The sequence below is a fragment of the Lemur catta genome, chromosome 15 (genome assembly GCF_020740605.2).
Source record: "Lemur catta isolate mLemCat1 chromosome 15, mLemCat1.pri, whole genome shotgun sequence".
Taxonomy (NCBI): domain Eukaryota; kingdom Metazoa; phylum Chordata; class Mammalia; order Primates; family Lemuridae; genus Lemur; species Lemur catta.
This window is the reverse complement of record NC_059142.1, coordinates 18007435-18034725: the sequence shown is the minus strand read 5'-3', so window position 1 is coordinate 18034725 and position 27291 is coordinate 18007435. Positions and strand designations below refer to the sequence as shown.

The following is a 27291-nucleotide window of genomic DNA, read 5'->3' as shown; positions in this document are numbered from 1 at the left end:
TCAGTCATTTAAAATGAAACTGCAAAGACTGTGTAGCAACGTGGAAAACTGTTTACATGATAAAAGTAAAAGTATATAAAAGTGGTATATCCTGTATGATTACAACTATGTTATAAATTAGATGCACATGAAAAAAAACATGAAGAGCAATAATAAAATGATAATTTTATGCCACGGTGTAAGTGATTTTTCTCTCCAAATTTTCTGAAATGTTATATTGCTTTTTGACTCCTTAAAATTTTGCAAATAATTCATGGTCATTATAAAAAATTTTAGAAACATGGGAGGATGAGGAGGGAATGATGAAGAGGACGAGGAGAAAGAGAAGATGACAAATATAAATTTAAAACTTCCTATAATCTCACCACTTTGGGATAAGCTCCTGTTCAAGTTTTACATATATCCTTTGATAAAGTTTCTACATGTAGACGCTATACATTTCATAAAAATGAGACATCACACATGGTCTTGTATTACAAAGTACCATACATGTTGCTTTTCCAATTAATCTCTCTCCGTACTGATAAAGAAATACATCTACCTATGTAATAATTTTTAGGTGTTGAATCTGTATGATTAAATCAAAATGTATTGTTGGAATCTGGATTTTTTTTCATGCTTAGAAACAATACTGTTATAAATAAACATTTCTGTAACTAAATCTTTGTACATATCCTTAATTATCTACAGTCATGTACCGCATGACGTGTGGTCAACAAAGAACTGCATATATGATAGTGGTCCCATGAGATTATAACTGTATTTTTACTGTACCTTTTCCATGTTTAGATACACAAATACTTACCATTGTGTTACAGTTGCCTATAGTATTCAGTACAGTAACATGCTGTACAGGTTTTAGCTTAGGAGCAATATGCTGTAACATGTAGCCTAGGTGTGCAGTAGGCTATGCCATCTAGGTTTGTGTAAGTACATTCTATGGCATTCACATGATGATGAAATTGCCCAACGATGCATTTCTCAGAAGGAATCCCTGTCTTAAGTGATGCAAGGCCATATTAAATTTTCTTATAACCTCATCAATATTTGGTATATATAATTACCAACTTCTTTTTGGGTCCAATTTGGGGCTTTTTTTCTTTTAATGTATTTGCTTGCTATTTACAGTTTGCTTTTATAAATTATCTGTTTGAGATCTCTGCCCATATTTAATTAGAGTGTTTGCCTTTTTCATGGTGATCAGTAATAGCTCCCTATTTATATTGGTTGCAAACATTTTTTCCTATCATGTAATTTGCCTTCTAACTTAGTTTATGATATTTGCTAGCCTACTAAAATTTTTTGTTTTTATTAAATCAAAGTTATCAATCTTTCTCTATTTGGATTCTAACTCAGGTGTTATGCTTACAACCATTTTTCTGCTATTATAATGAAAAAATAAAACAAGAACAAAGCAGGATAAGTAGTAAGAAAACATTAGAAACACAGTCTCAGGGAAAAACCCCATCACTTACTAAGGCCTTGGCACAGTCTAGTCCCCAATTATGAACACAGATAATTTCAATAGATAATTTAGTAGTGACAATTTGTCAACTACTGTTAGGTACCTCCTTGTGTGAAGCATGCCCTAACACCTTAAATTTGTATAGAGTATGTTGCAAATGTGCAAAATGACACAACACTTATGGAATGGAATTTTTCAATATCTAGAGAAATTACAAATACATTTATCCTCTTCACTAAGCAATATCATTTCTGGGACTTGGTCCTACAGATACATAGTACTTGCATGCACACAATATGTATTTATGTGCAACAACAGCTAATACTTATTCGGCACTTACTATGTGCCAGGCACTGTTCTAAGCACTGTACATATATTAACTCACTATAATAGTTTGTAATAGCAAGACTGAAATAACTGACTCCATTAGCGAGGGAAGCGGTTAAATACATTAAGGTACATGCAGACAGTGGAAGATAAAAAAGATGTACTGATGTGGAAATGTACTGATAAGGAAATGCCTCCAAGACATGCTGTTGAGTGAAGTGAGAGCAAGATGCAGAGCATGGTATAAGGTATGTTACCACTGGCTACTACTAGTGTAAAAAAGGGAGGCAACAGTTACATTAATATATGTATATTTATTTGCACTAAAAAAAAGTTGTATCAGAAACTAATAGAAATGGTAGCCTGAGAGAGGAGGAGGGGAATAGAGTGTCAGAGATAGAAACAAGATTCTTCTTTATAAACCCTTTGTTATTTTGATTTTGGAACAATGTGATTTTATTATCTATTAAAAGAATTACACTTTAGAAAACAAAACACACACACACCATGCAGACCTTACACTTCACAATGCAATTTCACATACAATACCCTTGTTTTGATTTTAATCCTCACAACATAATTAGGCAGGCAGGGTTGGCTTTGGTTCGTCTAGTTACACAGCCAGTAAGTAAAGCCTGCATCAAACCCAGGTTTTAACCTCAAATTTAGAGTCTTTTTCATAGGGTTCGGCTTCCTCCAATAGAGCAGTCAGTGGCAAAGAGAGCTGGCATGTAGTTATGGCTTCAGCAACAGATAACAGTATTTCATCTAGCTCAGACGTCTGTCTGGAACCCATTTCATCTGCTGGGTCCATTTATGAGGTTGGTTAGTTATGCATGTATGTATTTATGTATGTATGTATCGACTGATTCATGGGGGTCTCCCTATGCTGCCCAGGCTGGACTCAAACCCCTGGGCCCAAGTGATCCTCCCCTTTCAGCTTAAGTAACCGGGACTGCAGGCACATGCCACTGTGCCCACCAGGTATTTTTTAATTTTTAAATCAAAGAGATGCCATGTGTTCTAAGTGCATGTATCTATCTATACAGATGGATAACAAGATGGGCTGGACGTTTAAAAAAAGTCAGAAGGGAATCAAAACAACCATTTATAATTATGATTGCCATTTCAACAGTGATATGATAAGAGGCTTCTTTTTCCTCCAGAGTAAACATAAAAGTCCAGCTATGTGGTGAGGATCCAGCTGTTTGGAATCATTTGCTGATAAAAGAGATACTCTTATAGCCGGATATTACTTGTGGCCTCTTTCAGAAACAAAGGCTAGAGAAGGTACTGTTTCCCTGGTAAAGACACTAGGAAAAACGCAGAGTGGAAAATGTGGTAGAGAGAAAAGGGGTTGTTTTGGTTTGTGGTTTGTATTTTTTTAAACCATCAAACCACAGCAAACTTCAGGCAGCAGAAGTGTACACATCCTGAGGAAGTGCCCTCTCCTAAGGGGCCAAGAAGAAGCCTGTTCACCTCGCGGCTGATTTCTCCTTCCCCTAGACCCGTGAGCACGATCCAGGCAAGCCTGAGAATACACATAACTCTGCCAGGATCTCTGACATTGGACCAGGAAAGGAAAGCACAACTTTAGATGTCATCCAAGGGTCTGTTTTCCCGCTGACTTCTCTTTGACCCCAAAACTATCACTACTCCTATGTGTTTCAGGTAAAGCCTCCTTTTTGGTCATTCCTCAAAAGCTCCGTGGATGGCAGGCTGCATTATTTCTTGGCCTCACTCCTCTGACCTGTCCAAAGCATGCTCTAAATGCCAAGAGCTGCCCTTCTCAACTACCATTTCTCTGGACAAAAGCCACAGCCCTAACGTCCTCCCTAAAACTCCACTCACCCTTGAAGAATCCCTAAGGAGCCCTCACAGATCACTCAACTCACCATCTGCCTGCGGTTTATTCCCTGCATTATTCTGCACTTATTCTTGTGTTTATGTTTTACATATTCATTCTTATAACAGATTACAAACACCATACGGAGAAAGATTCACAGCTGCAATTGTCCCAGCTTTAATTCCCCCAACCCCACTATACCCAGCCTTTGAAGGAATTAAGTACTAACATGAAACTGGTGTGGCATAACAGGACAGTTGGGCTTGCACCCTCACCCCTCCTAAAGTTTCCAAAAACTACCTTCAAGTCCAACCCAATAGCCTTTTCCCTGGACTCCTTTTCTGTCTGCTCTGTTGTACCACCATTTACTTCCACGTTCCCCCAACACCATCTAGTCCCTTGACTTCTGAGGTGTCTCTCCAACCCCTCACTCTTTTCAATAACCTCAGCTTCACAGTCTTCCTATCGTCTCCCTACTGACAGAGGCCCTACCTAGTTCTTCCTCTTTCTCTGTCATCTGCCTTCTTGGAAAAATCATCCCTTCTTTGCTTTTCTCGGTCTATTTATCCTATATCTTACACTCTGAGGAGCACACCATGAATGCCACTTCTGTCAAATCATAGGCCTCTTCAAATCCCCTTCCTGTGTCACAGGTGAATAAGTATAAATTCCTCCGAGGGTCAGAGACATTCATTCCACCATGGCCTATGTACGGTTCCCTGCATCCCATCAATAAATGTGAGCTGATGCTACTGCTAATGGTTTTTCCTCAGCACCAGGTTTATTCACCTCCACTGCTCTCTCTCACGAAACTAGTCCCTCACTAGGGGTTATCCATCCAGTAAACTGGTGAGGTAGCACAGTGGTCACACTAGGGGACTGAAGTTTTAGAGACCTGAAGTTGGAACCATGAAGCAAGTGAGAAAACCCTCTTCCAGAAGGGAAGGGTTAGAGAGCCTTATGTTCTTGTGCTCTTGGCCTCATTAGTCTATAGATAACATTAACAACAGTAGCGATGACAGCTAATTCTTCATGGTTCTCACAACAACCCTGTAAGATAGGTATAAATAATTATTCCTATTTTATAGATGAGAAAGCTGAGGCTCAGAGGTTAAATACCATGACCATGGTTACACAGCCAATAGGTGGGAGACAGATTGCACACTGAGGTGGTCTGGCTCTAGATTCTGTGCTTACCCTCTATCCTTCTTAAAGCAATGCAAACATACCTTGGAAACAATCTGGTGAAAATTATACATTCTCTCTACAGGAGAAAGCACATATATACACAAAAGTCTACATTAAATATGAGGGGATTTCTCCCTGAAGCTGATGCCTCATTGCAGGTTAGATGCCTCTGTCCCAAGTTTGTCCCTACCCCCATAATGATAGCCGTCTCCTCATCACATGCTTTGATAGGGAAACACCAGTGAACCAGAGAGCACACGCTTCCTTTATTCTACTCACATGTACTATTTTTTAGCCCAAGACACGCAGGCTCTTTGGTTAGTAAAGATGGACAATATAAAGTCCTTCTAAAAGAACTCAGATATCCAGATTTGATGGTAACAGCTCTTTTCCTAAGCCTGGAGAGATATGAAACCCTCTGAGACCACAAAAACAAATTTGTATCTTGCCCCTTTGTAGGAAATCAGAAACCTCTGCTTTTAGCTCATACAATTTACTTGTTTCAGTAAGTTCAGCTCAACATTGCCTATGATTTATATTATTTGTGCTAGAAATCCAGAACTGAACCTCAAACAGATCTGCAAATAATTGTCTTTATTAGTAATACTCATTTTTAGGTAAGCTGCCTGTGTCAAGTTAAGAGATTTGAATTTTTTTTTTTTTTTTGAGACAGAGTCTCGCTCTGTTGCCCGGGCTAGAGTGAGTGCCGTGGCGACAGCCTAGCTCACAGCAACCTCAAACTCCTGGGCTTAAGCGATCCTACTGCCTCAGCCTCCCCAGTAGCTGGGACTACAGGCATGCGCCACCATGCCCAGCTAATTTTTTCTATGTATTTTTAGTTGTCCAGCTAATTTCTTTCTATTTTTAGTAGAGACGGGGTCTCGCTGTTGCTCAGGCTGGTCTCGAACTCCTGACCTCGAGCGATCCACCCGCCTCGGCCTCCCAGAGGGCTAGGATTACAGGCGTGAGCCACCGTGCCCGGCCGAGATTTGAATTTTAATTCTCTCTCTGATCCTGTGCAAAATCAGTCAAAACTCTAAAAAAGTTTCAGTTTCTTCACATAAAACATGGGTATAATCATCCACATTCACATCCCGAGTTACTCTACTCTGATACCACGAGGAGAAATAAATACAAATACGTTAGCAGACTTTGAATTCTTATGAAGCAAGATGCTACGTAATTGTATGGCCTGAGTATCTCGAACAGAAATATGGAATATTCATTAAACTCTTTAGATTTACATAACAGTATACAATTTAAAAAATGCTTTCATACATTATTTCATTTGATGGCTATATACAGACAAACTGTAGGACCTCATAAAGAAACAGAGTGATTATCCATGTTACTGACGGAGAAATGTGAAACCATAAGGAGTTAAATTACTGTCCATGTTCTATAATTAAGAATCAAGTATTAACTATCTCTCCACAACTCACCTGGTTGGTTCCACCACATAACATGTGAAGAAAATGAGGAGTTTTACGCCTAACTTTGAACATACTGTCTCCAAAATCACATGTGACATAGTTTGGCTGGTGAGGCAATTAAAGGTCATAATATCGGTTTTTAGGAAGCAGCAGAAATCCAGATATAATCTGAATTGGTCACATAAATTTCTTTCCAGATTAATCTCTAACATGCCAAAGTCTCTTTAACTGAAATCACCAAGAGGCTCCTTTTTAGGATGAAGTCTGGAAATTTTACTAAAATGAAGTCAGGAACAGAGAAGCTCATTTGTAAGAAAGCTGAAAAATGTGGGTTAAAAACAATTTCAAATGATCATGCATCTGAAAGGCACAAAAGTAATTTGAAAAATGAAAAACTTATCTTGGTTCAAAATAAAAACAAGGAGACAGAACAAAATTTTTAGAAGATAGAAATTTTAAAAGATAAAATTTTAAAAGATAAAAATCCTCCAGTGAATACTGCAGAATTAGAAAATAATATCTTCACTACCCTCACTTAAAAGTTGTATTACTTAGCATATTGAGAAATTAGACTAAATAAGCATTAAGAACTATGTTATGATAATTACATTCAGAGCTCTGCTGTATCAGGGCTTTAGAACTGGAATATAATCTTATGACTAAATGAAACAATCACAAAGTAAAGTTCCATAGCAAGACTGGTTTATTAGAGAGACCATCCAAGAATTTAATTAACTATCAAAAACACTCTTAGATGCATGGCAGAATGCTGATAACTATTGAAGCTGGGTAATAGGCATGTTGGGGATTCCTTAATTCTATTGTTTACTTTACATATGCTTGAAATTGTCCACTATAAAAAGTTAAGAAAAATCAAAAAACCTTGTTGTTATAAAGCACCATGGATAAAATAATCCAGGGAAATTTTGGATGGCCGCATACAGTTTCTTACTTGTCCAACTCACAATGTGCTAATGTTGGACACAAACCCTCGCAAGATGCTCCACTCCAAGCTCCTTATTCAGCTTCCTAGCCATAAATGATGCACTAAGAGCCTTTTCTCCTGACTTCAAACATTTACATGACATTGCCAGTTTTATCTCTCCTCAGCTACTGTTTCTGGTCACCAGTGACCATGAACTGAACTGTTATTTCCATAAGTGGACTAGATGCTACTAGAACAGAGAACTGAGAGAAAGCACAGTTTAATGTTAAGAAAACTGGCTCTGGTGTCAGACTATCTGGGTTATAATTCTGGTTCTACCACTTATTAGCTAGGGGACCTGCAGTTCACTTTGGCTTAAAGATTTGGCTCTTCTCAGATGCATTTCTAAGAAAGAATGAGAGGAACCAAAGGTTATTTTCTCTATTTTATAATCTTAAATATTTTATAAAATATTTTATTCTATCAACTTTTCAAAATGAAAGATAACATAACAAATTCCAAGGTCTGTTCCCTCATCTAACTGTAAAATCCTTTTCTGATATGATCCATAAATAAGGTACAAAATGCAAAGTCAAGCATTTCAAGAAGCAGGGGAGAAAAGAAACCATGTTGGTGTACATGTCAGATGTGCATACAATTTTCAGTATAGCTGACTATGAATACTATAATTCACCAACATGAAATAACTCAACTGCTACAGTAAGGCAAAAACTAATTTCTCCTTTTATGTCTCTCCTGGTCAGAAGGAATCCTCTCTCCAATTTGTGAAACAGTCAGGTTCTTTGATTTACATAATAGCCTCTGGGCAGGAAGGCCATGAACATGACCACAGGGAGGACCAAAGCCAGGGCTGGGCAGAGGACAAGGGCAGCTTGCCCAGGTATCTCTGCTCTGTTATCTCCAGCTTATATTATCAACACAATTTTTCACAAACATCAATCTTAACAGGCAGAAATCCCGAAGAGAATAGTAACAAACTGTTAACAATGTTATCTACAGAAACAAAATCCCAGTAATGCTTCTTAAGGTTGTCATGTCTCCTGAAAGCATAAACAGAAGTCCTGCCTTGGACATGCCAGCCAATGTCCAACAGGATGACAGACAAGAAGGCTCTGCTGGGGTAAACACACATTGCCAATATTATAACATACTACACGCTCTCCTAAGGTCAGGCCAAGTGTGCCAATTAAATTAGATCATGTTTTCTTTCCTTCCTTCCTGTTAAGTCAGAAAGAACATTACCAAGAAATACATGAGAATAATTTATTTTGGCTTTGAATGAACTATTCCCAACTCCACTCCAGTTCAATTTCTTATCTTTTGGCTCTCTACTGAAATGCTTTGCTCTTTATAATCTCAAACATTTCAGTTATTTGAGAACAACAAAAAAGTTAGTTTAATCTTTACTAGATAGCTACAGATTTCACTGGGAAGGATTACAGGGAGATTACAGGGATCAAGACCCCACTTTTCTCAGCATAATAAAGGAATGAGTAAGTCAGCAGAGGCAAAACTTTTATTGAGTAGGAGAAAAGCAGTAAAGTTAAATGAAAAAAAATAGCAAAGTGGTCCAGAATTCTCTTTAAGAGCAAGTATTTAGGTTCTGAGTATTAAAGACAATAATTCACACTACATAGAATACAGAGCATTTTCCTGAATTTACAAGTGTTTGTCCTCTCTTAAATGGCTATCACTACTATCTACAAACTGAGTGACTGTTACAGGTGGAGAAATATCAAAAAAGCAAGCCTGGCCGGGCGCGGTGGCTCACGCCTGTAATCCTAGCACTCTGGGAGGCTGAGGCGGGAGGATCGCTCGAGATCAGGAGTTCGAGACCAGCCTGAGCAAGATCGAGACCCCGTCTCTACTAAAAATAGAAAGAAATTAGCTGGCCAACTAAAATATATATAGAAAAAAAAATTAGCTGGGCATTGTGGCACATGCCTGTAGTCCCAGCTACTCGGGAGGCTGAGGCAGTAGGATTGCTTAAGCCCAGGAGTTTGAGGTTGCTGTGATCTAGGCTGACGCCACGGCACTCACTCTAGCCAGGGCAACAAAGTGACACTCTGTCTCAAAAAAAAAAAAAAAAAAAAAAAGCAAGCCAATGGATCCAGGCTCATCTAAATAAACTGTAACTTTAGTCCTTTTCCTAGATGCTAACCTATATGGTAACAAATCCAATCACAGGGACCAAATTAGACCAGAAATGAAACAGAAGCTACAAACGTTCATCTGAAGCAATAGAAAAACAATTTTAACCCAGTATCTTATGTTTGCTACAAATAATCAAATTCTTCCAATTTAAGACAAGCATCTATATCTTGATTATCATTGATTTACAGATATTAGTAAACTGTGAGTTATTTTTAATCTTTCTGCTAGTTTTGCTGGAGTTTAAACTCCCCGCTGACTCCAATGTACATTTGTCTTAAAATGAAATTCACTCTATAAAAAAATCACCAATTTAAAAATATTGCAGGCCAGGTACGGTGCCTCATGCGTGTAATCCTAGCACTCTGGGAGGCTGAGGCAGGAGGATTGCTTGAGCTCAGGAGTTTGAGACCAGTCTGAGCAAGCGTGAGACCCTGTCTCTACTAAATATAGAAAAATTAGCAGGGCATCATGGTGTGCACCTGTAGTCCCTGCTACTCGAGAGGCTGAGGCAGGAGGATCGCTTAAGTCCAGAAGTTTGAGGTTGCAGTGAGCTGTGATGACACCACTACACTCTACCCAGGGTGACAGAGTGAGACTCTATCTCAAAAAAAAAAAAAAAAAAAAAGAAATGAAATGAAAATTGAACCTCACTTCCCCCATATAAAAAATTAATTTAAAAAATACATTCTAATTCATAATAGACCCCTGTAATCACAGAACAATTGTGGAATCACAGAAGGGGGACATGGAACTATTTGATGATGAAGAGAAATGCACTAACAGCACTTATATTTGTTTATATATAAACACTGAGCTGCTGACTTTCAAAGCAGAACCCAGGGACAGTTAGCCAAAATCCATCAATGATTATATTTGTGGGGAGATGAAAAGATCTGATTAATGGCCTTCAGATTTTGGCCATCATATACCAGTCTGCGCTGTTCAATCAGCATACTAAACCTGACTGAACCTTGTCAGGTTCAAAACTCAGTGTAATGGGCTCTTCTAAGGCAGTAGTTTTCAAATATAAGCTACGGAAGTCCCACATGCTTACTTCCAAACCTCCATGCCTCCTCCTCTACCTTTTACCCTTGAAAATCCTAGAGCTCTGAGGAACACAGTTGGAAAATCACTACTCAAAAGAGTTGCTGATCTCTACTTGCTTTTTCTTTTCTTTTCTTATTTCTCTCTCTCTTATTTTAAGAAAAGGTCTGGCTGATTCCTGTTGGATGAAAAGTATGCAGAGGTTTGGTTCTAAGTGTCTGTGTATCTCTCTTCTCTGGCTTCCCTACCTATCCCCATTCCTCCCAGTCTCCTAATTAGTCTAGTAAGCTGTGGTTAATGTGTTTTTTCCTAGCCACAATGCATTGGCTAAAAGTAAGAAATAGGGACTCTGGGTAAGAGCTGGCTACAAAATGCTGCCAGCACATAGCACACCTGCATATACACATGCTCACATGTACACATACACCATGGTAGTTGCCACTTTTGGTTTGAAACCCTAAAAACTAAAGGATAAAAGTTTGTAAGAATATACCCTAAACTACGGATCAATGATAATCTCTGGGTGGTCAGATTATTATAGACTTTTATTTTCTTTTTTCAATCTATATTTTTTATTTTTTCCACAATTCATATATTAACCTGTATAATTTTGTTTAGCCTAGTCACCATAATTTACTCATGACTTCTGCAAGGGTTTTGATTTGTCAGTATAAAAAAGTTCTAAATGGTAACCAAAGTATTGTCTTCCTCTTTAGGCATCATAACTTCTAAGGAGTCTTTAACAAATGCCTAAAGAAAGTTTTCCTGCCAATCCCATTCTCCCACTCAGAAGGCTTCCAACTTTCTAGAACACTGGTGCAGTAGATGAAAATACACCAAAAGCTATACAGCAAGCATCCTGGCAAAGGGCATCCAACCTCCTCATTTGGTCAAGTGATTCTGGTACAAAGTGTCAGCACGGTTTGGAACGAATGCCAGCATATATTGGTCTTAGCAAGTATACTGGTCTCAGAATCAAGCTGAGTGTTCAGGCATGCCATATTGGTCCAGGGAATCTTGGGGGCAAACCAGATTCTCAGATTTTTCTGTAGAATAGTCTAATCAATGGGACCAATTACTGAAAAATCCTCCACACTAGAGCAGCTTTTCAACCGAGAGGCAGAATAAGCAGACTCCAGTCACCTGGAGTTAGTAATACCAAATTAAGCTCACCTTTGTGGCCATGGTCTTCACCCCATGAATTCTCCACTCTCCATTTCACGAATGTACCACTCTGATCATCCTGCAAAAAAGTGGATGATTACGTATAGTCTGAAAGCACATTCTCCCTGCTGAGGTGTCATGTAGGTATAGTTCTTCTGCAGCCACTTAGAATAAACAGCCTGCTCTATACAGGCATGATGTACATGACCAGGGCTATACATTCCCTACTATCATTAAAGGGACAGCCAATAGAAGTGGAATTTGCATCCCATGAGGTAAAAGTACAATAAAGCTAACGAAGCAATAAATATTATCTTCTCCTTTACATTCTATTCTATACAGAAAGTAAGCATGCAAAATGCTACTTGGCTAAGAAAAACAAAATATAAACCACTAAAAACAGTGAATAGCATTTGAAGCCAGGGATTCCTGCTTTTAATCAATCAGTATTCCTTGCAAAGGTGTCCCATTCTTTTTATTTTAGGAATGATTCTAAGACCTGGTCAGAGTTTGTTTTGTTTTGTTTTAAAACAAAACAAAACAAACACATTCTCATCATACTGCTTCATTTTCTACTTAGGGAAACCAAGTAATGATACTCTCCAAATGTGTTCCTTCACTGATTCAGTTACACAAATATTGAATTTAATACAACAGAGATTGAATGGCAAAGCAAAAGTAAAAAGACCATTTTCATAAACAAAAGCCAGGCATTTCTACTGTTCTCCCTCTTCTACTTTCATTAATAAAATAAGCTTAATTTTCATCTTCTTAAAGGGACAGTGATACTCATCATGATAACCTTCTAGCCTCTCCTATTGTGACACAGAGAGGGACAAGAAGAAGGCTCCATTCGGAAAAGACTTTTTTCTCTTTCGTGTTTACCCAGGACATTTGCTGATGTCAAAATAACTTAAATCTTTGCAGCTGGAGAAAGGCACTGACCCCTGTATTATCTCCTAATGATTTCATCTGTCAGCTCCCACTTACATATAACTGCATGATGAGTTTCACATATATGGGATTTGGTTCCCATTGGCTCTGCTAACCTGTACACTCTACTCTTGTCAGTTTTCTTGGATTTCAGTAATTTTCCGTCTCAGAAATAACCAACAAACAACAAATCCACAAGTTTCAAACACCCTTACCTGTACTAACCCTTACTCTTAGCCCCAGAAACCTTCAAGACCGTGTCATTAAACTATACATTCTGGAGCTGGCATATTAAATGTCTGTTATGGTTTTCTACTCCCCCCCGTTGTAGTCCATCTTTACTTTCCTTTTAAAAATCACTGTTAGAATTTATATCACCTAATTTACTTATTATAATAAGTCTGAAAATGTTTCCTATTCTTTTCTTTGCCAAGGAATTCCTGCAGTGACCTAGATCAAGTTATTCTCTGGGTCATCTACAATTATAGAATAATACCTAGACCTCACTTATAGATATTCCATGAAATAAGCTACAAGAATACTGAAGAAACATAGCTATTAGTATGCATTTACCTCTGTATTGTTACTCAAATGTAGTTCAAACTAGTTTTAGTGGTCAAAAACTCTAAGTAGAAGAAAGAGAAAAGTTTCAACACAAAATTCCAGTTACGATAATATAAATTATGCTTTACACTATTAGCATGTAAGGTAGCTCCATTTCCCTGAGGAAATAAACCATGCCAATCAAAGAACGGATGTGCCAGAGAAAATGACAGGAAGTATTCATTATTTTTATTTATGAAAAAAAGAAACACTCTATAAGAGAGATGGAAAAATAATAAAATACTGAAGTTCTCTTGGAAATTATACCAGGTGTTTTTGCTTTTTTGTTTTTAACTCTCTATATAGTTTAAAAATTTAATTTAATTTACAAATTCCTCAGTAGTTTATTCATGAAAAATTCCAACTAATGTTTTGCCTCTGATGTCAAAAAGGCACCCTTATTTAAGATAACTTCTTATAACTTAATTTTGTTTTGTTTATAATTCAAATATGAGAATTTTGTTAAATTGGGGTGATAAAACTTTTAAATCACCTTTTGCTATTTTGAAATGGCTTTTCCTGATCTACACAGATAATACAAATTGTATTCCATACATTCTTCTGGGTAACCCTTGGCAATATGTTTCTTGGTGTGAAAGTCTTGCTAACTACAGAGCTGAGAGTATCAAGGAATGGAATGAAAACAGCTCGCTGGCTTACAAGACCTCAACCTTTACTTTAATCTATGAAAACCACATGAGTAACAGGAATAGCAACACAGGACTGTCTAATTATTTCAGGGTACTTTTTACACTATACTGTGTTTGATCTCATTTAAACTGAGAACACCTCAGAGTTCTACTCTTAATGCTCTAGCCCTGTAATTTGTATGAACATGATTAGACTTTCCTTAAGATCAGGTTTTGAATAGGAGAGCACAGGATCTAGGATGCTGTGGGCTTGAAAAGGCACCTTCAAGTCAAGTAGTTGGAAGAGATGAGAGAAAGGTACAGAGAGAAAATCCTATCCTACTCACAATTTTGCCTAAAGAGGACAAAAAGTAAATCAGGACTTTTATGTGGGCTAGTTAAGAAAATGTGGCATAATGACATGCTAAGATATTTCTAAATGTTTCAACGATCATATATCTAGTAGATAGGATAACAAAACTATTTTCTAAAAAGATTTATACAAGGTAGTTATTCCATGACTTTCTTTCCAGTAATTAGGCTAGAAAGAACATTTTTGTTTGTGGTGGTAAAGAATTAAAGTACTTCAAAATCTTCCCTTCCTTACGATCCTTCAGCATGGGGGATAAAATATGCTTTCTATAGACTGCAAGTGGGGAGCTTATTTGTGAAAGATAAAATTTCAGTTGTTTCCAAAACTGTGTCCTAGAAAAAGTAACATACTTTTCAGAGTATTTTATAGGAAATGCAAAACACTTTACATCCAATTTCCTGAAGTTCTGCATAAATCTAGTAATAGGCAGAGAATGTACAAGTTACTGTTACTGACATTTTACTGCAGAAGAATCTGAACAACAAATGAAAGGAAGGTAAGTCTGAACATAGGTCATCAAGATATGAACACTTTCAGGGCACATTTTAATTCCTTAGAAAATGGAAGTTATCTTCCTTATAAAATAGAAGTGAACTTCCCAAATTCCCTTGCTGACCTCTTTTCACACTGAGACCTTCCAAAGTTACAGAAGAGCAGTTACTTCCTTACTCCCTGCTGATCCAAATTCTACTCCTCATGGAAAGTTCCTATTTTTATTACCTCCGAGCATGCAGCCAAACCCCAAGTGATGCAGGTACAACGTCTTCCTTGGCAGCTAACAGAAATCATGTACACTATGAATGAAGCTCTGTTGGGTAAATAGTCTGCAGGAGAATGTAGATCCATCTGTGCAAACACTGCAGTAGGCATGCTGAGGGTCATACCTTCTCTGAGACAGCAGTGAAGGTCATGGCGTGGGTCATAAGTGACTCACCAAAAGTCAACCTCTCCGCTTTATTCATGTTCTTCAAGGAGACACCAAACACTAACTCATGGTCATAGCTGTAAAAAGAATGACAGCACAAAATGAAGGGAGTACAATCATGGGGCAAAACTGGCATCTGATTGTAAAAGGAACACAGACGAAACTGAAGGGGCTCAACAGCTCCAAATAAATATGGGCTCTAGCTATAGCTCTTCAGAAAGAATAAGGTACACGCAGAATTTAATCTTTCAGTGGAATTCCATGCTCTATGTGTCACAAGAGTACGTAGGAAAATATGAAATGATTAAACATAAATTCTCCATATCAAAGGTTGACAAGATGAGTTGGCATTGTCATTTTGGCAAGAAAACTTTGAAAAATAATTAAAAAATCTTTTAGAGTAACTTCTTACAAAAATGACCTCTTTTGAGCTGATTGAACCAACCAGTTACTGAATACATTTAAGGCAATCCTGATTGAAATTTAAATAATGCCAAAAATATTGGAGAATATTTCCAAAATTAAAAAGAGCATTAATTCTCTTTTAGCAGATTTTTCTCTTATTAACTATCAAGATATTTACTCAACTTCCTATAAGTAACAATTACTTGTAAGTAACCCTAAAATGGTATATTTTAACAGTTAAGGAATCTTACATGACTTAGTTCCCAAATGAACTTTCATTGTCATAAACACCAGGAGAAATGCTTTAAATTATCCCACTTGTCATAGAGACAAAATACAAAGGCAGCAAATAAGATAAATAGTTTAAAAAAGAATCATATAGCAAACAAGAGCTCTGGAAAATCTTTCCTTATATTCCCAAATACACTGAACAAATTTACACAGTAATCAACTTTAAAAAAATTTTTTTTTCGAGACAGAGTCTCACTCTGTCACCCTAGGTATAGCGCAGTGGCTTCATCAGAGCTCACTGCAACCTCAAACTTCTGGGCTCAAGTGATACTCCTGCCTCAGCCTCCTGAGAAGCTGGGACTACAGGCATGTGCCAGTGTGCCTGGCTAATTTTTCTATTTTTTTAAGTAGAGATGGGGTCTTGCTGTTGCTCAGGCTGGTCTCCAACTCCTGAGCTCAAGCCATCCTCCCACCTTGGCCTCCCAGAGCACTAAGATTACAGGCATGAGCCACCGTGCCCAGCCCAATTATTTTTGGCTCGATTAGTTTTTTAAACAGTCTTTTTCATATAGGATGGCTTTTTAGGAACACCCAACAATTTCTACTCAGATATGAAGTATGACCTTGATTTCCTGGGTTAGAGCATTTAAGTGGAGTTTCTGCTATGAGCCTTCAAACTCTACAGCATGCAAAGAAAGACTCAGGCTTAGCCCAACCTTAATCTTTGGATGAACCTCAGCAGAGTCATTTCATACCACATGTGCACTCCAACAGCAACACTCACAAATGACTATTTTAAATTTCTTACACTCACACATTCATGTCACTGATGCCCAGCTTGCCATTGAAGTGTTTTCCAACATCACAGCCAAACCACACAGCCTAGAAATAGAGGAGAGAGGAAGAAAGAAAGTCAACATAAACCCTATCTTCCTATTACACCAAAGAAGTAAAAGATGTTTTAACCCCAATGTGGAAGACACAAAAACAATACCAACCTCTCCATCTTTAATGGAAGCAGCAACCATCTTTTTCAAGAAGTCAATGGGCTGGTTGTTATACAGAGTTTTTCTCCCTCCAACCATATTGCTTAAGTAGTCCACTGTGTAAAGTCTGTTGTACTTGTGCTGGGGTCTAGGGTCATTCACTAAACAAATCTATTGAGATCAAGAACATGCTGATTAGAACACAAAGCCAGGAATGTCAAGTAAGAACACACCACTCTTCTAGGTTCATTGTTTACATCAAGCTCATCACCTCTGTCTACTAGAATAAGCACTATACCCACACTGTTAAATAACAAAGAAACAAAAGGTATTAAAATACATGTGAGAGAGGTCCTTGCATGTTCTAATTAGTTCGAGAGACACGTTTGGGTGTTGCATCTACCTGTTTTTCCTACTGGGATGAACTACTCCAAAACTAATTCTGAAAAATTGCATGCACTAGGGCAATTTGATGGAAAGCTCATCAAGAACCATTTTCAAGTTACAAGACAGGCTCAACACTTGGCAACGACATTTGCTTAGAAGAAGGTCAAGAAGCCAATAAAGGAAAGAGGCTCTGGTCATCTTGTTAGGCAGATAAAGGAAGCAAAACTAGGGTGGGACACTGCTCCCTTCAACAGGAAAGTCCCCAGAGGGGACCACAATACAGAGGTACTCTCAATCCATGAGAAGAAACACCCAATGCACTTTCATTGTTTTTGCACCTGAGAATGATTCTGGGCCCAAATCAGGGGAGCACATGGGAATTAAACGGACTGCTCTCCTAAAGTTAGAAAGTCTCTAAAGAGGGACACTGGCGAAAGGTGATAGATCCTGGCATGACCAAACTTTATCAGGTGCATAAAATAATTCAGAGGAAGAGAAAAAAGAGTTTGTTTACTGTCTGGTTTGATGATCATGCACATTAACCCAGAAATGTTATACCCTTCCTTGTAGTCAATAGGCATTTGAAAGTAAACAGCCAGCAGCTGTCAGTGCTAGTCTCCAACCTTATCTTCCATATTGAAGAGTGGCTTGACATGTTCCCTGTAAAACTCCAAGGGTGTTATGGGGCCAATTTTGTGATAATTTTTATCTTTGTCTCGGTACTCCCAGGTGAATGTCTCTGGTGGATTACCCAAACAGATGCACACCACTCGGAATATCTGGAACAGAGAAGGACAGATGAGCAATGACTAGGGAAAGTGTTATTTTTTACCTCTTCATTTTCCTTAAGCGTGGGAAACACAAGAAGTTAGTGGCTAAATTCAAGACAGAAATTTCACAAGAAATCTAATACTGTTTCAAAAATTGGAAAGCTGATATCCAGGATTTGATATCAGTCAACTTGTGAGTTCTCAAATAAACACTGTGAACAATGCAATTCTGAAATGTTAATATTTCATACTTAGTACATGTCCTGCAAATTACATTTCCTTAGCCAAGAAACTGCCTACCATCAAAACCCAACAAGATCTGGGTTGCTACTTTGCTGATAATTTTTCAAATAACAAATAATGATGTATTTTATAAATGGATTTCTCCTTCCCTTTATGCACTGAGGTTTTCCTTTGATTGTGACAAGGGTCTCTACTTATAGAAAAGTCATTAACTTTTCAGTTGGAGCTTGGATGACAATGCCTGTTAAAAGTATTATTAGAAGAGGAGTAACTTTTTAAAAAAAATTTTTTTTAGAGACAAGGTCTCATTCTGTCGCCTAGGCTGAAGTGCAGTGGTGTGATCACAGCTCACTATAACCTCACACTTAGAAGAGAAGTAACTCTAATAGTAAGGCACCATTTTTTTGGGTTGTGAGACAATAACATATTTTCTAAGGACCTTGCAGTATCTTCAAGTTAACATCATTACAATCCAAGGATATATTTTATATTAGTTTCATTTTGTAGAAATACAAAAATAGAAGTAGAAAAAGATACACCTTCTACAAGGTCAGAATATAGAAAGTACTTCCTCTTCTATATCAAATTTCCTTATGTCTTTTAAAAAATATTACACTATATTCTGCCTCTTCCTTCTCTAACCAGATCTAATCTCAGCACCTATTATCTGCACTATTTGCATCATACATTTATATATGCTATTACATTAAAGAGAAATACATGTATTAAGTGTGCCTATTTTGTGCTAGGTACCATGTATCTGCTAAGTTCACTTAATTCTCATAACAATCTCTCAAGGAGTAATTCCCCCTGCCCCCTCCTCTTTTTTCCCACCCCCAGAAGAAGAGATTCAGCCTCAAAGAAATTAAGAAATTAAGTAACTTACTTAAGATCACATAGCCACTAAGTGGCAGACCACAGTCTGAACTAAAGTCACATGCTACACCCCCCCCAAAAGTATTGCTCCTTGGCAACATGTGTTAAAAAGGGAAAATTTACTGTCTACTATACTGTACTACCATCTTTGACTACCATATCTCTTAATCCTCTCAACAAAGATACTACCCTCATTTTACAGATAAGGAAACCAACGTTCAGGGAAATAAACAGCTTGCCTGAAGCCAGCACATGGCAGAGCTAGAATTTGAACTCATGTTTGACTTCAGTGCTATTTCCAAAACACCATGAATTTACCATTTCATAAAACTTGTCTCCCACAAAACATTATAATCTTCTTAAGGACAGGGACCCAGGTCATAGTTATTTTGTGTTCCCTATAGCATCAAGCACAGTGCTGGGCATATGATCTGGATATATCAGCTGATCTGAACATTGTTCTATCCTCCACATCACCACAGGACACATAATTTTAAAAGCATCACTTTATTTAAATCACTTCCCTGTTGAAGATCCAATAATGCTTACCTATTACTTCCCACAACAAATCCAAACTCGATGACCTAATTTCTTTTCCTTACTCTTTTACTTTGGTATAACATATGTTCAGTAAGTATGTAAAGTGGACTAATCTTAAGTATACAGTTCACTTTTTACAAAACATGTATATACCCATGTAACCACCATTCAGATAAATATACAGAAAATTTCCAGAGTTCTGGAGGTTCCCTAGGCTCTTTTTAGGTAATAACCCACAACTTCCCCAAATAACTACCATTTTGACTTCTATAACCATTTATTAATTTTGCCTGTTCTTCAACTTCATATAAATGGAATCACAGAGCATATTCTCTTTTGTGTTTGGTTTCCTTTGCTTCACATAATGTCTGTGAGATTCACTCATGTTGCTGTGGGCATGAGGAATTTGTTCTTTATTGCTGCGATTCTACTATCTTTAACAGAAGCAGGTTAACTTACAGAAGAGGTTATGCTTGCCTGTCATTTGTTTTGCTCTGTTTTCCAAGAGAGAACCTTCTTATTATTAAGAACCTTTATACACAGGATTTACTGTGTGTTTTATGAGCCTGAACAGCAGGCCCTTACCTCTCTTTTAATGTTGTATCACTTGCAGGTTGGTTTCTAGCACAGAAAAGAGGCAGGGCATCATACAAACAACTCTAATTCAGTTACTCTTGCCATGGATTAATGAGCTGTTTGAGATTCACATGGAATAGAAAGTCATTTTGTATTTGCTCAGCACCAAGGCTACAAATGTCAACTTTAGGAATCTGTCATTATGAGGAAGACACTGCCACTGGTAACTATGGTCAAGATAATGAAGGTGTTTAGTTAGTACACACTTAGATTATGAAGGTTTTATAGACTTAAATGATGTACATTTTCAACTAGCAATTTGTTGTCACACACATATGTACATATCAGTGGAATCATTTTGATCAAGTCTTGGTTATCTAAGGGTGGTGAACCTAGATCAGCCTGGCCCTGGCCAAAAAAAGGGGCAGGCTAAGGCCAGGCCCAGTGAAGATTAAGACAACTAAGTGAATTTCTGTTTAGTTTTAAGCATACTGTAAAGATAAATATGAATGTTTTACACTATAATTTACAGAATACCTTATTAAGTATTCAACTCCCTATCTGAGGTAAAAAGAGTTAAGTTCCTCCTTCTTCTAAAAAATGCACTAGAGGAAGTCTGCATTTCTGCTATCTAAATGAATTATATGATGAATCCTTTTATAAGACAATACTACGCCCTATTGCATATGTCTTATAAATCTGAATTTTATCAAAGATATGTTTAAGGCATAAGCGAGGATAAGGGTGACACTTCTCTTAGATTCTAGTAAAATTCTGCTAACTTGAGACATGTTGCTTTGTTTTACATATACTGTTTATTTACCATGACTATAAATTTTTTTTTTATTTAAAAAATATGGAACACTTCATGAATTTGTATCTTCCTTGAGCAGGGGCCATGCTAATCTTGTCTGTATCATTCCAATTTTGGCATACATACTGCTGAAGCGAGCACACCATGACTATAAATTATCTAGTCATTCACATTTAAGTCAGTCTGTAATACTTTGGAAGGAATATTTGGCTCTGAGCCAAATAACAACAGCTAGTTATGAGTTCCAATTTTTAAAAAATTCTCCAAAGTATAATCTCCAGGGCCCTGATACTATATTTTACTGATAAGAGACTCTGCTGTTCTGAAACAACATTCCCTATTCCCAAAGGTACAAAACTGGTAGTGAGCTTTGGCTAGCCAAGTCTGCTCTCTGGTGGGCAACACAGGAGTGTTATCTGCTTCTCACAAGAGGTACTTGGCATTCAGGACAAAAAACAATACTGGACATTGAATACAAGTCATTTATACAGGATAGAACAAAATAAGAGTACAACCATATTCTTCAGAATATAACTACCTATCAAAATCCCAGTATTTTCTATCTTTCTCTCCTTTATTTCTCTCCATGGCACTTATCTTCTGGCATATTATAATTCTTTTTGTTGTTGTTGTTGGCTTAAACAACAGAAATTTATTGATTCAGTTCTTACACTTCTGAAATTCATTATATCTCTCCCTAGTAGAAAATAAACTACACGAAGGAAGGGATTCTTCTCTGTTTTGTTCACTGATGAACGCCCAATGCCTAGAATAGTGCCAGGTACCTGTGTTAAAGAAATACTTCCTGAACACATGACTTCTAATTGTGATTTCAGATCAAACTTAGTGTCAGAACCAACCTTATAAAAAGGTATTAAAACAGAGTCAAGGGGGTAGACTCAGGGAATATGGGCTTTCCAAAATGTTGGAAAGTTGAAGGCAGAGAGATATATGGCTCAGTGATACCTGGGAACTGATTCAGCTTTTCCCCAACTCCCCAACCCAATAATCATGTGATCTTGCTGATTCTGAATTTGGCTTAAACATGTTTATAATTATTCCCTTAAATATAGGTTAATAGAGAAAGTTCCCCTAAAACTGTGATATGAACCTCAAGTATAAAAGGGCAATGGCAGTGCCCAAAATTGAGCTCAATTTTTTTTTCCATAGAGACCTTTTCTTTGCACCCTCGATGGGGGTCAAAGGAAGCTATGCTGAGATAGACTGCATCTGTACTTGCCTCTTGGGGCCATGTGGCTTCTGATTAAGATTTTATATCCTTGGCTAATTAAATTGGGAGTTTAAACTAACCTACAACAATGTGGATATCTGTAGTCCCTTTCTACAAACCTATAACCCATTAGAAAATTTGCATTTGGTGTCAGAAAGGTTGAAGTCCTATATCCAGTTTAAATACATTTCGTAAGAAGCAGGAGTGTAAATTATAAAGGGTGCTATCTTTCAAGACTAATTTTATAAAGGAGCACCACTGTAATTGGTCTCTAAAAGTATTTTCCCCTAGCGGAGAAATCTATTCAATTTAGATTTGCTAAAGTGTAATGTGGTAAATAATGGAATCAGGAAAAGGAAAAGAAAAAAGGACACAGAAAGCATGAACTATGGAACATAGGGAAAGAATGTGTAGATCCCAATTTAAAGACAAATGATATGGGATTGAGTCAATTCCCACACCCATGCCTAAATATGGGAGACAGATATCAAGTGAGAGGAAGCAGGAAGGATGCAATAGCTGATAGTCAATGATGAATACTTAGAAGGGTGAGAACCTAAAAGACTTTTAAGCCAGCTACAGGCAGACACAGAAGGGAGGAAAGGTTAGAATGGGAAGGTAGTTTGAAGATAAAACTAAGCTATTTGTAAGGGAGCAGAACTGGTAAGACTAAAAGATTTCAGTGCTTGGAACCATTGCAAAAGCGAAAGAATCTTGGAATCTTTGTTTGTATTTGCAATACTGAGGTGTTGAGAGAGTATACAGTAAAGTCTAAAGGACTGTAAAAATATTATTACTTCTATTGTTGTAAAAATGCAAAGCTACAAAGCACTTAAGAAATCATTAACTTTTCAGTCTTACTTGAGAAAATGAGGCTCAAAGCTAAAATGACCTTTTGAGTAGAATGGCCACAATGACAATAAACTGGTCAGAAAATAGCTGAACTTTGAAGAATGCTTAGTGTTTAGTGCTATGGGTAAAAGGAGAGAGAGTGAGGGATCTTGGTGATTATTTATATGCAGAGAAAGGGGAGAAGGGAAGACAGCTCTCTACTGCTTTCTGGTGGGAAATGAGAGAAGGGCAAGGATCTGTTAAAAAACAAAAACCACCTGAGCCTGCAAAAGCAAGCAGAGTAGTTATTTCCCAGAGGTATTAAATATATTTTCAAGCAGAGAAAGACATAAAAAGGTATACTTAAAAGGTATAAGCCCTTCTGTGATATTAAAGGAAATGAACTCATATAGATAACTGTTGTAACAGTCAAATAATGATGTTGAGACTACTTCTAGAGTGGTGTTTGAATCAAAGAAACAGAAAATGCAGACTATCCAGCCCCACCTAAAACCTACTGAATCAATTTGCATTTTAACAAGACCCCAAGGTGATTCATATGCACATTAAAGTTTGAAAGCACTACTTTAGACCACATCTATTCTTTTCCTCCTCTAAAACCTTGCTTCTTCAATTATTATTTCTCTCATTTAATTTGTTATCCTCTTCTATACACTTGTTCCCTCATATTGCCCTAACTGCCAAAAAGCCTTCTCTTCATACCTGTAAGCGCCCACTGCAACACACCAGAACATCACCCCAATTCTTCATTTTTTTTTGTTCTCCACATCTGTTTTATCAACAAGTCCTGACAGCTTCACTTCGAAAATATACCCTGAAATTTATTTACTTCTGTCTGTTCTCACTCTCATCAACCTGGGCCAAACCACAATAACCTCTCATCTATACAACCACAATAACTTCTATCTAGGCTCCTAACCTCCTCTCCTGCTGTTTTACAATCCATTCTCAAAACATCTGGAATGAATTTTTTTTTTTTTTTTTTTTTTGAGACAGTGTCACTTTGTTGCCCTGGCTAGAGTGAGTGCCGTGGCATCAGCCTAGCTCACAGCAACCTCAAACTCCTGGGCTCAAGCAATCCTACTCCCTCAGCCTCCCGAGTAGCTGGGACTACAGGCATGCGCCACAATGCCCAGCTAATTTTTTTTTTCTATATATATTTTAGTTGGCCAGCTAATTTCTTTCTATTTTTAGTAGAGACGGGGTCTCAATCTTGCTCAGGCTGGTCTCGAACTCCTGATCTCGAGCGATCCACCCGCCTCAGCCTCCCAGAGTGCTAGGATTACAGGCGTGAGCCACCGCGCCCGGCCTGGAATGAATATTTTTAAAACAAAAATTAAACCATGTCACTCCTTAGCTTAAAACCCTCCTGGTGGTTACCTCACTTAGAATAAAATGCAAACTCTTTACCGTGACTTACAGGCCCTAATATAAGTCAGTTCCCATTTCCTCTACAAGGTCTATTCCAATCCCATCACTCCCACCCTTGCTTTCAAAACTTAAGCCACACTTATACAGTTATATTACCTCTCCGCCTTTCAGTTTCGCCTATTTTAACTAAATTGATCTCATGAAGTGAAGTTTTACTCCACATTACTCTGTTCAAGAATCTTCCTGATTTCTTACTGCCTACTGAAGTAGGACAAGCTCTCATGCTAAAAGCTCTTATTATATGTGTCTAATTTTAACTTTCCACATTATTCTTATAGCTTCAAACTTCAATGTGCTTCAGGATCATTAATTTCATGCAGATTACAGGAATTATCCCCAGAGATTCAGATTCAGTATATTTGGGATGGGACCTAGGAATCTACATTTTGAACATGAATCTAGTAATTCTAATGCAGATGGACCTCAGATCACTTTCTGAGAAACACCACCCTAGATCTCCTTTAGGACTGTAGATAAACTAGCCTACTCACCCCTCATCAAATCTGACTGGAGCACATCTAGAATGCTTTCCACTCCAATCTCACTTCATTCAAAGCACACCTTTAATGCAAATTTCTCTAGGAAACCTTGATCCCCAAAATAAGAGGCAGCAACTCCATCCTTGGAGTTAGATATTATGTTTGCATATCTCTTAAGACACTTACTTTATTTCACTTTGTATTATTTAGTTTATTGCCCTACTAGGTATAAGTTACTTAACATGTAACATGAGAAATATTTGATTTAATGTAATGGAGGTACAGAATGCTTCACACAGTATGCCTCTTGAATGTTTACCATCAGAAACAAACCTTGGGATGGATGGATCCTGTAGTGAATTCCTATAATTTGATCTTGCCTCAGCATCCATTTTGAATATAAATTGGACTTTCTCATAACAGAAGCAGGGCTTAGTCACAAGATAGGAAGACTAAAATTTTTTCATCTTTAAGGAGAGCAAAGCATGTTTCTGGGCTTTTGTCAATCTTTTTACAATAGCCACTAAATTGTAATAGAAAAAATGGAATTTTTTTTTTTTTCAAAACAGTTCTGTTCCTCAATGGGCTAAGAAAAAGAAATGAAACTTGAGATCCAGTGAAGACTATTTAAATGGGGATAGTTGACAAAATTAAGGAATAAGGGCTTCATTATACTTGGGTTCTCATGACAGATAATGATGTAAAATGTATTTAGAGTTGTAAGAAACATGATACACAATTCACCTTCACTTTAATTGAGAATTTATGTTGTTTTAGAGATGTGAAGTTTTCACTTCTGAAGGAATGCAGTCAGCTTCCAGCTCCAGGATACTTAAAAAAGACTGAGTTTAAACATTTTGTTAATATTACTTTAGGGTTTTCAAAGATGGTCTTTGGTACAAATGCTTATTGGTTTTATTGCTTACTATATCTATTTAGTAAAAATATATGAATATAATCTATTTCCTTTAAGAACCTCAGGGGAAAGTTTAGTCCCTTTTTCAGAGTCAGGGATACCCTCTAAGGCTGTCAAAAGAATAATTCCCTTTTCTCTTCCACAATCTAAAAGTGAAGACCATACTGGAAAATGTTATTTCTTAGAAGCAGTATATCTTAACAAGAATCTTAATCAGATCTTAACCAGAAGCTTTTAAAAGTAGAGATGCTATAACTTAGATGTCAAACAAAATTATTTAGCCAAGAAAATAAAAGAACAGTGAGATGGGACCAGTCTTGCAAATATTAAAATATTATAAAAAGCCTCAGTAATTAAAACAGAGTTATTGGCACATGAATAAACAGACTAGTAGAACAAAAGTAAAAGTTCAGGGGCTTTAGATAAGATAAAGATGCATCTCAAATTAAGATGTAGGGAGAGGATGGACTATTCAAGAAAGGTGTGAATCAACTAAGTAGCCATCTGGAAAAAAAATTAGATCCATATCACATGCCCTATGCCAGGATAAATTCCAACTGGATCAGAGATTCAAAGATAACTATCAAAACCCTATAAGCATTAGAAGAGAAGGAAGAACTATTATATAATCAGAGTAGGAAAAGCCTAATTGAAAACTGTAAAGATTTTGATTTTGACTGTATAAGAATGAAATATTCAGCATATCAAAAAAGCATATATCATAGATAAAAAAAAAAAACTGGGGAAACATTTGTAGCTTATATCACAAAAGGCTTTCTATAATATATAACAAGTATCTAGAAACCAATAAAAGACCAAGAAAGAAATTTGTAAAGGATATGAATAGACAGTTCACAGAAATGATGCTCAGCCCCAATCAAAATAAGAAAAATATAAATTAAAACAGTGAGATAGCATAGTTTATCAGATTGGCAGAAACCCAATTGTTTGATAAATAACACTATTTGATAAAACTAAAGGGAAACAGGTTCTAGCAGACATTGCTAATGAATATAAATTATAAAATCCACAGGATAATTTGGCATCACACATCAAAATTACAAAGGGATATTCTTTTCTTTTTTTTTTTTTTTTGACATGGTCTTGTTCTGTCACCTGGGCTAGAGTAGAGTGGCATCATCATAGCTCACTGCAACCTCAAACTCCTAGACTCAAGCAATCTTCCTGCCTCAGCCACCTGAGTAGCTGGGACTATAAGCATCCACCACCACGACCAGCTAATTTTTCTATTTTTTTGTAGAGATGAGGTCTCCTTGCTGAGGCTGATCTTGAACTCCTGACCTCAAACAATCCTCCCACCTTGGCCTCCCATAGTGCTAGGATTACAGGTGTGAGCCACCAAACATAGCCTATATATTCTTTCTGACTCAAAAATTCTACTTGTAGAAATGTAACCTACAGGTATATATGCACATATGCAAAACAATGTATGTATGAGATTATTTTTTACAGTATTTTTTAATAGAAAAAGTTTGGAAAAAATCAGAATGTCCATTAATTAAC

General features: G+C 37.2%; 1 protein-coding gene and 1 non-coding gene across 3 annotated transcripts in view; both read right to left on the bottom strand.

Annotated features, from left to right (window-relative positions):
• Positions 1 to 27291, bottom strand: part of BLMH (bleomycin hydrolase) — a 44824-nt gene that overhangs the window by 5461 nt on the left and 12072 nt on the right. For both annotated transcript variants that reach the window (XM_045525288.1, XM_045525287.1), the window contains exons 7-11: positions 17663 to 17818; positions 16665 to 16823; positions 16481 to 16548; positions 14990 to 15107; positions 11577 to 11646 (exon numbers count right to left, since the gene is read on the bottom strand). In XM_045525288.1, coding sequence (XP_045381244.1) covers positions 11577 to 11646; positions 14990 to 15107; positions 16481 to 16548; positions 16665 to 16823; positions 17663 to 17818 — 571 coding nt within the window. The remainder of the gene's footprint in view (positions 1 to 11576; positions 11647 to 14989; positions 15108 to 16480; positions 16549 to 16664; positions 16824 to 17662; positions 17819 to 27291) is intronic.
• LOC123621342 lies at positions 20895 to 20999 on the bottom strand. Its single transcript, XR_006729078.1, has one exon. It is a non-coding gene; the product is annotated as a U6 spliceosomal RNA (small nuclear RNA).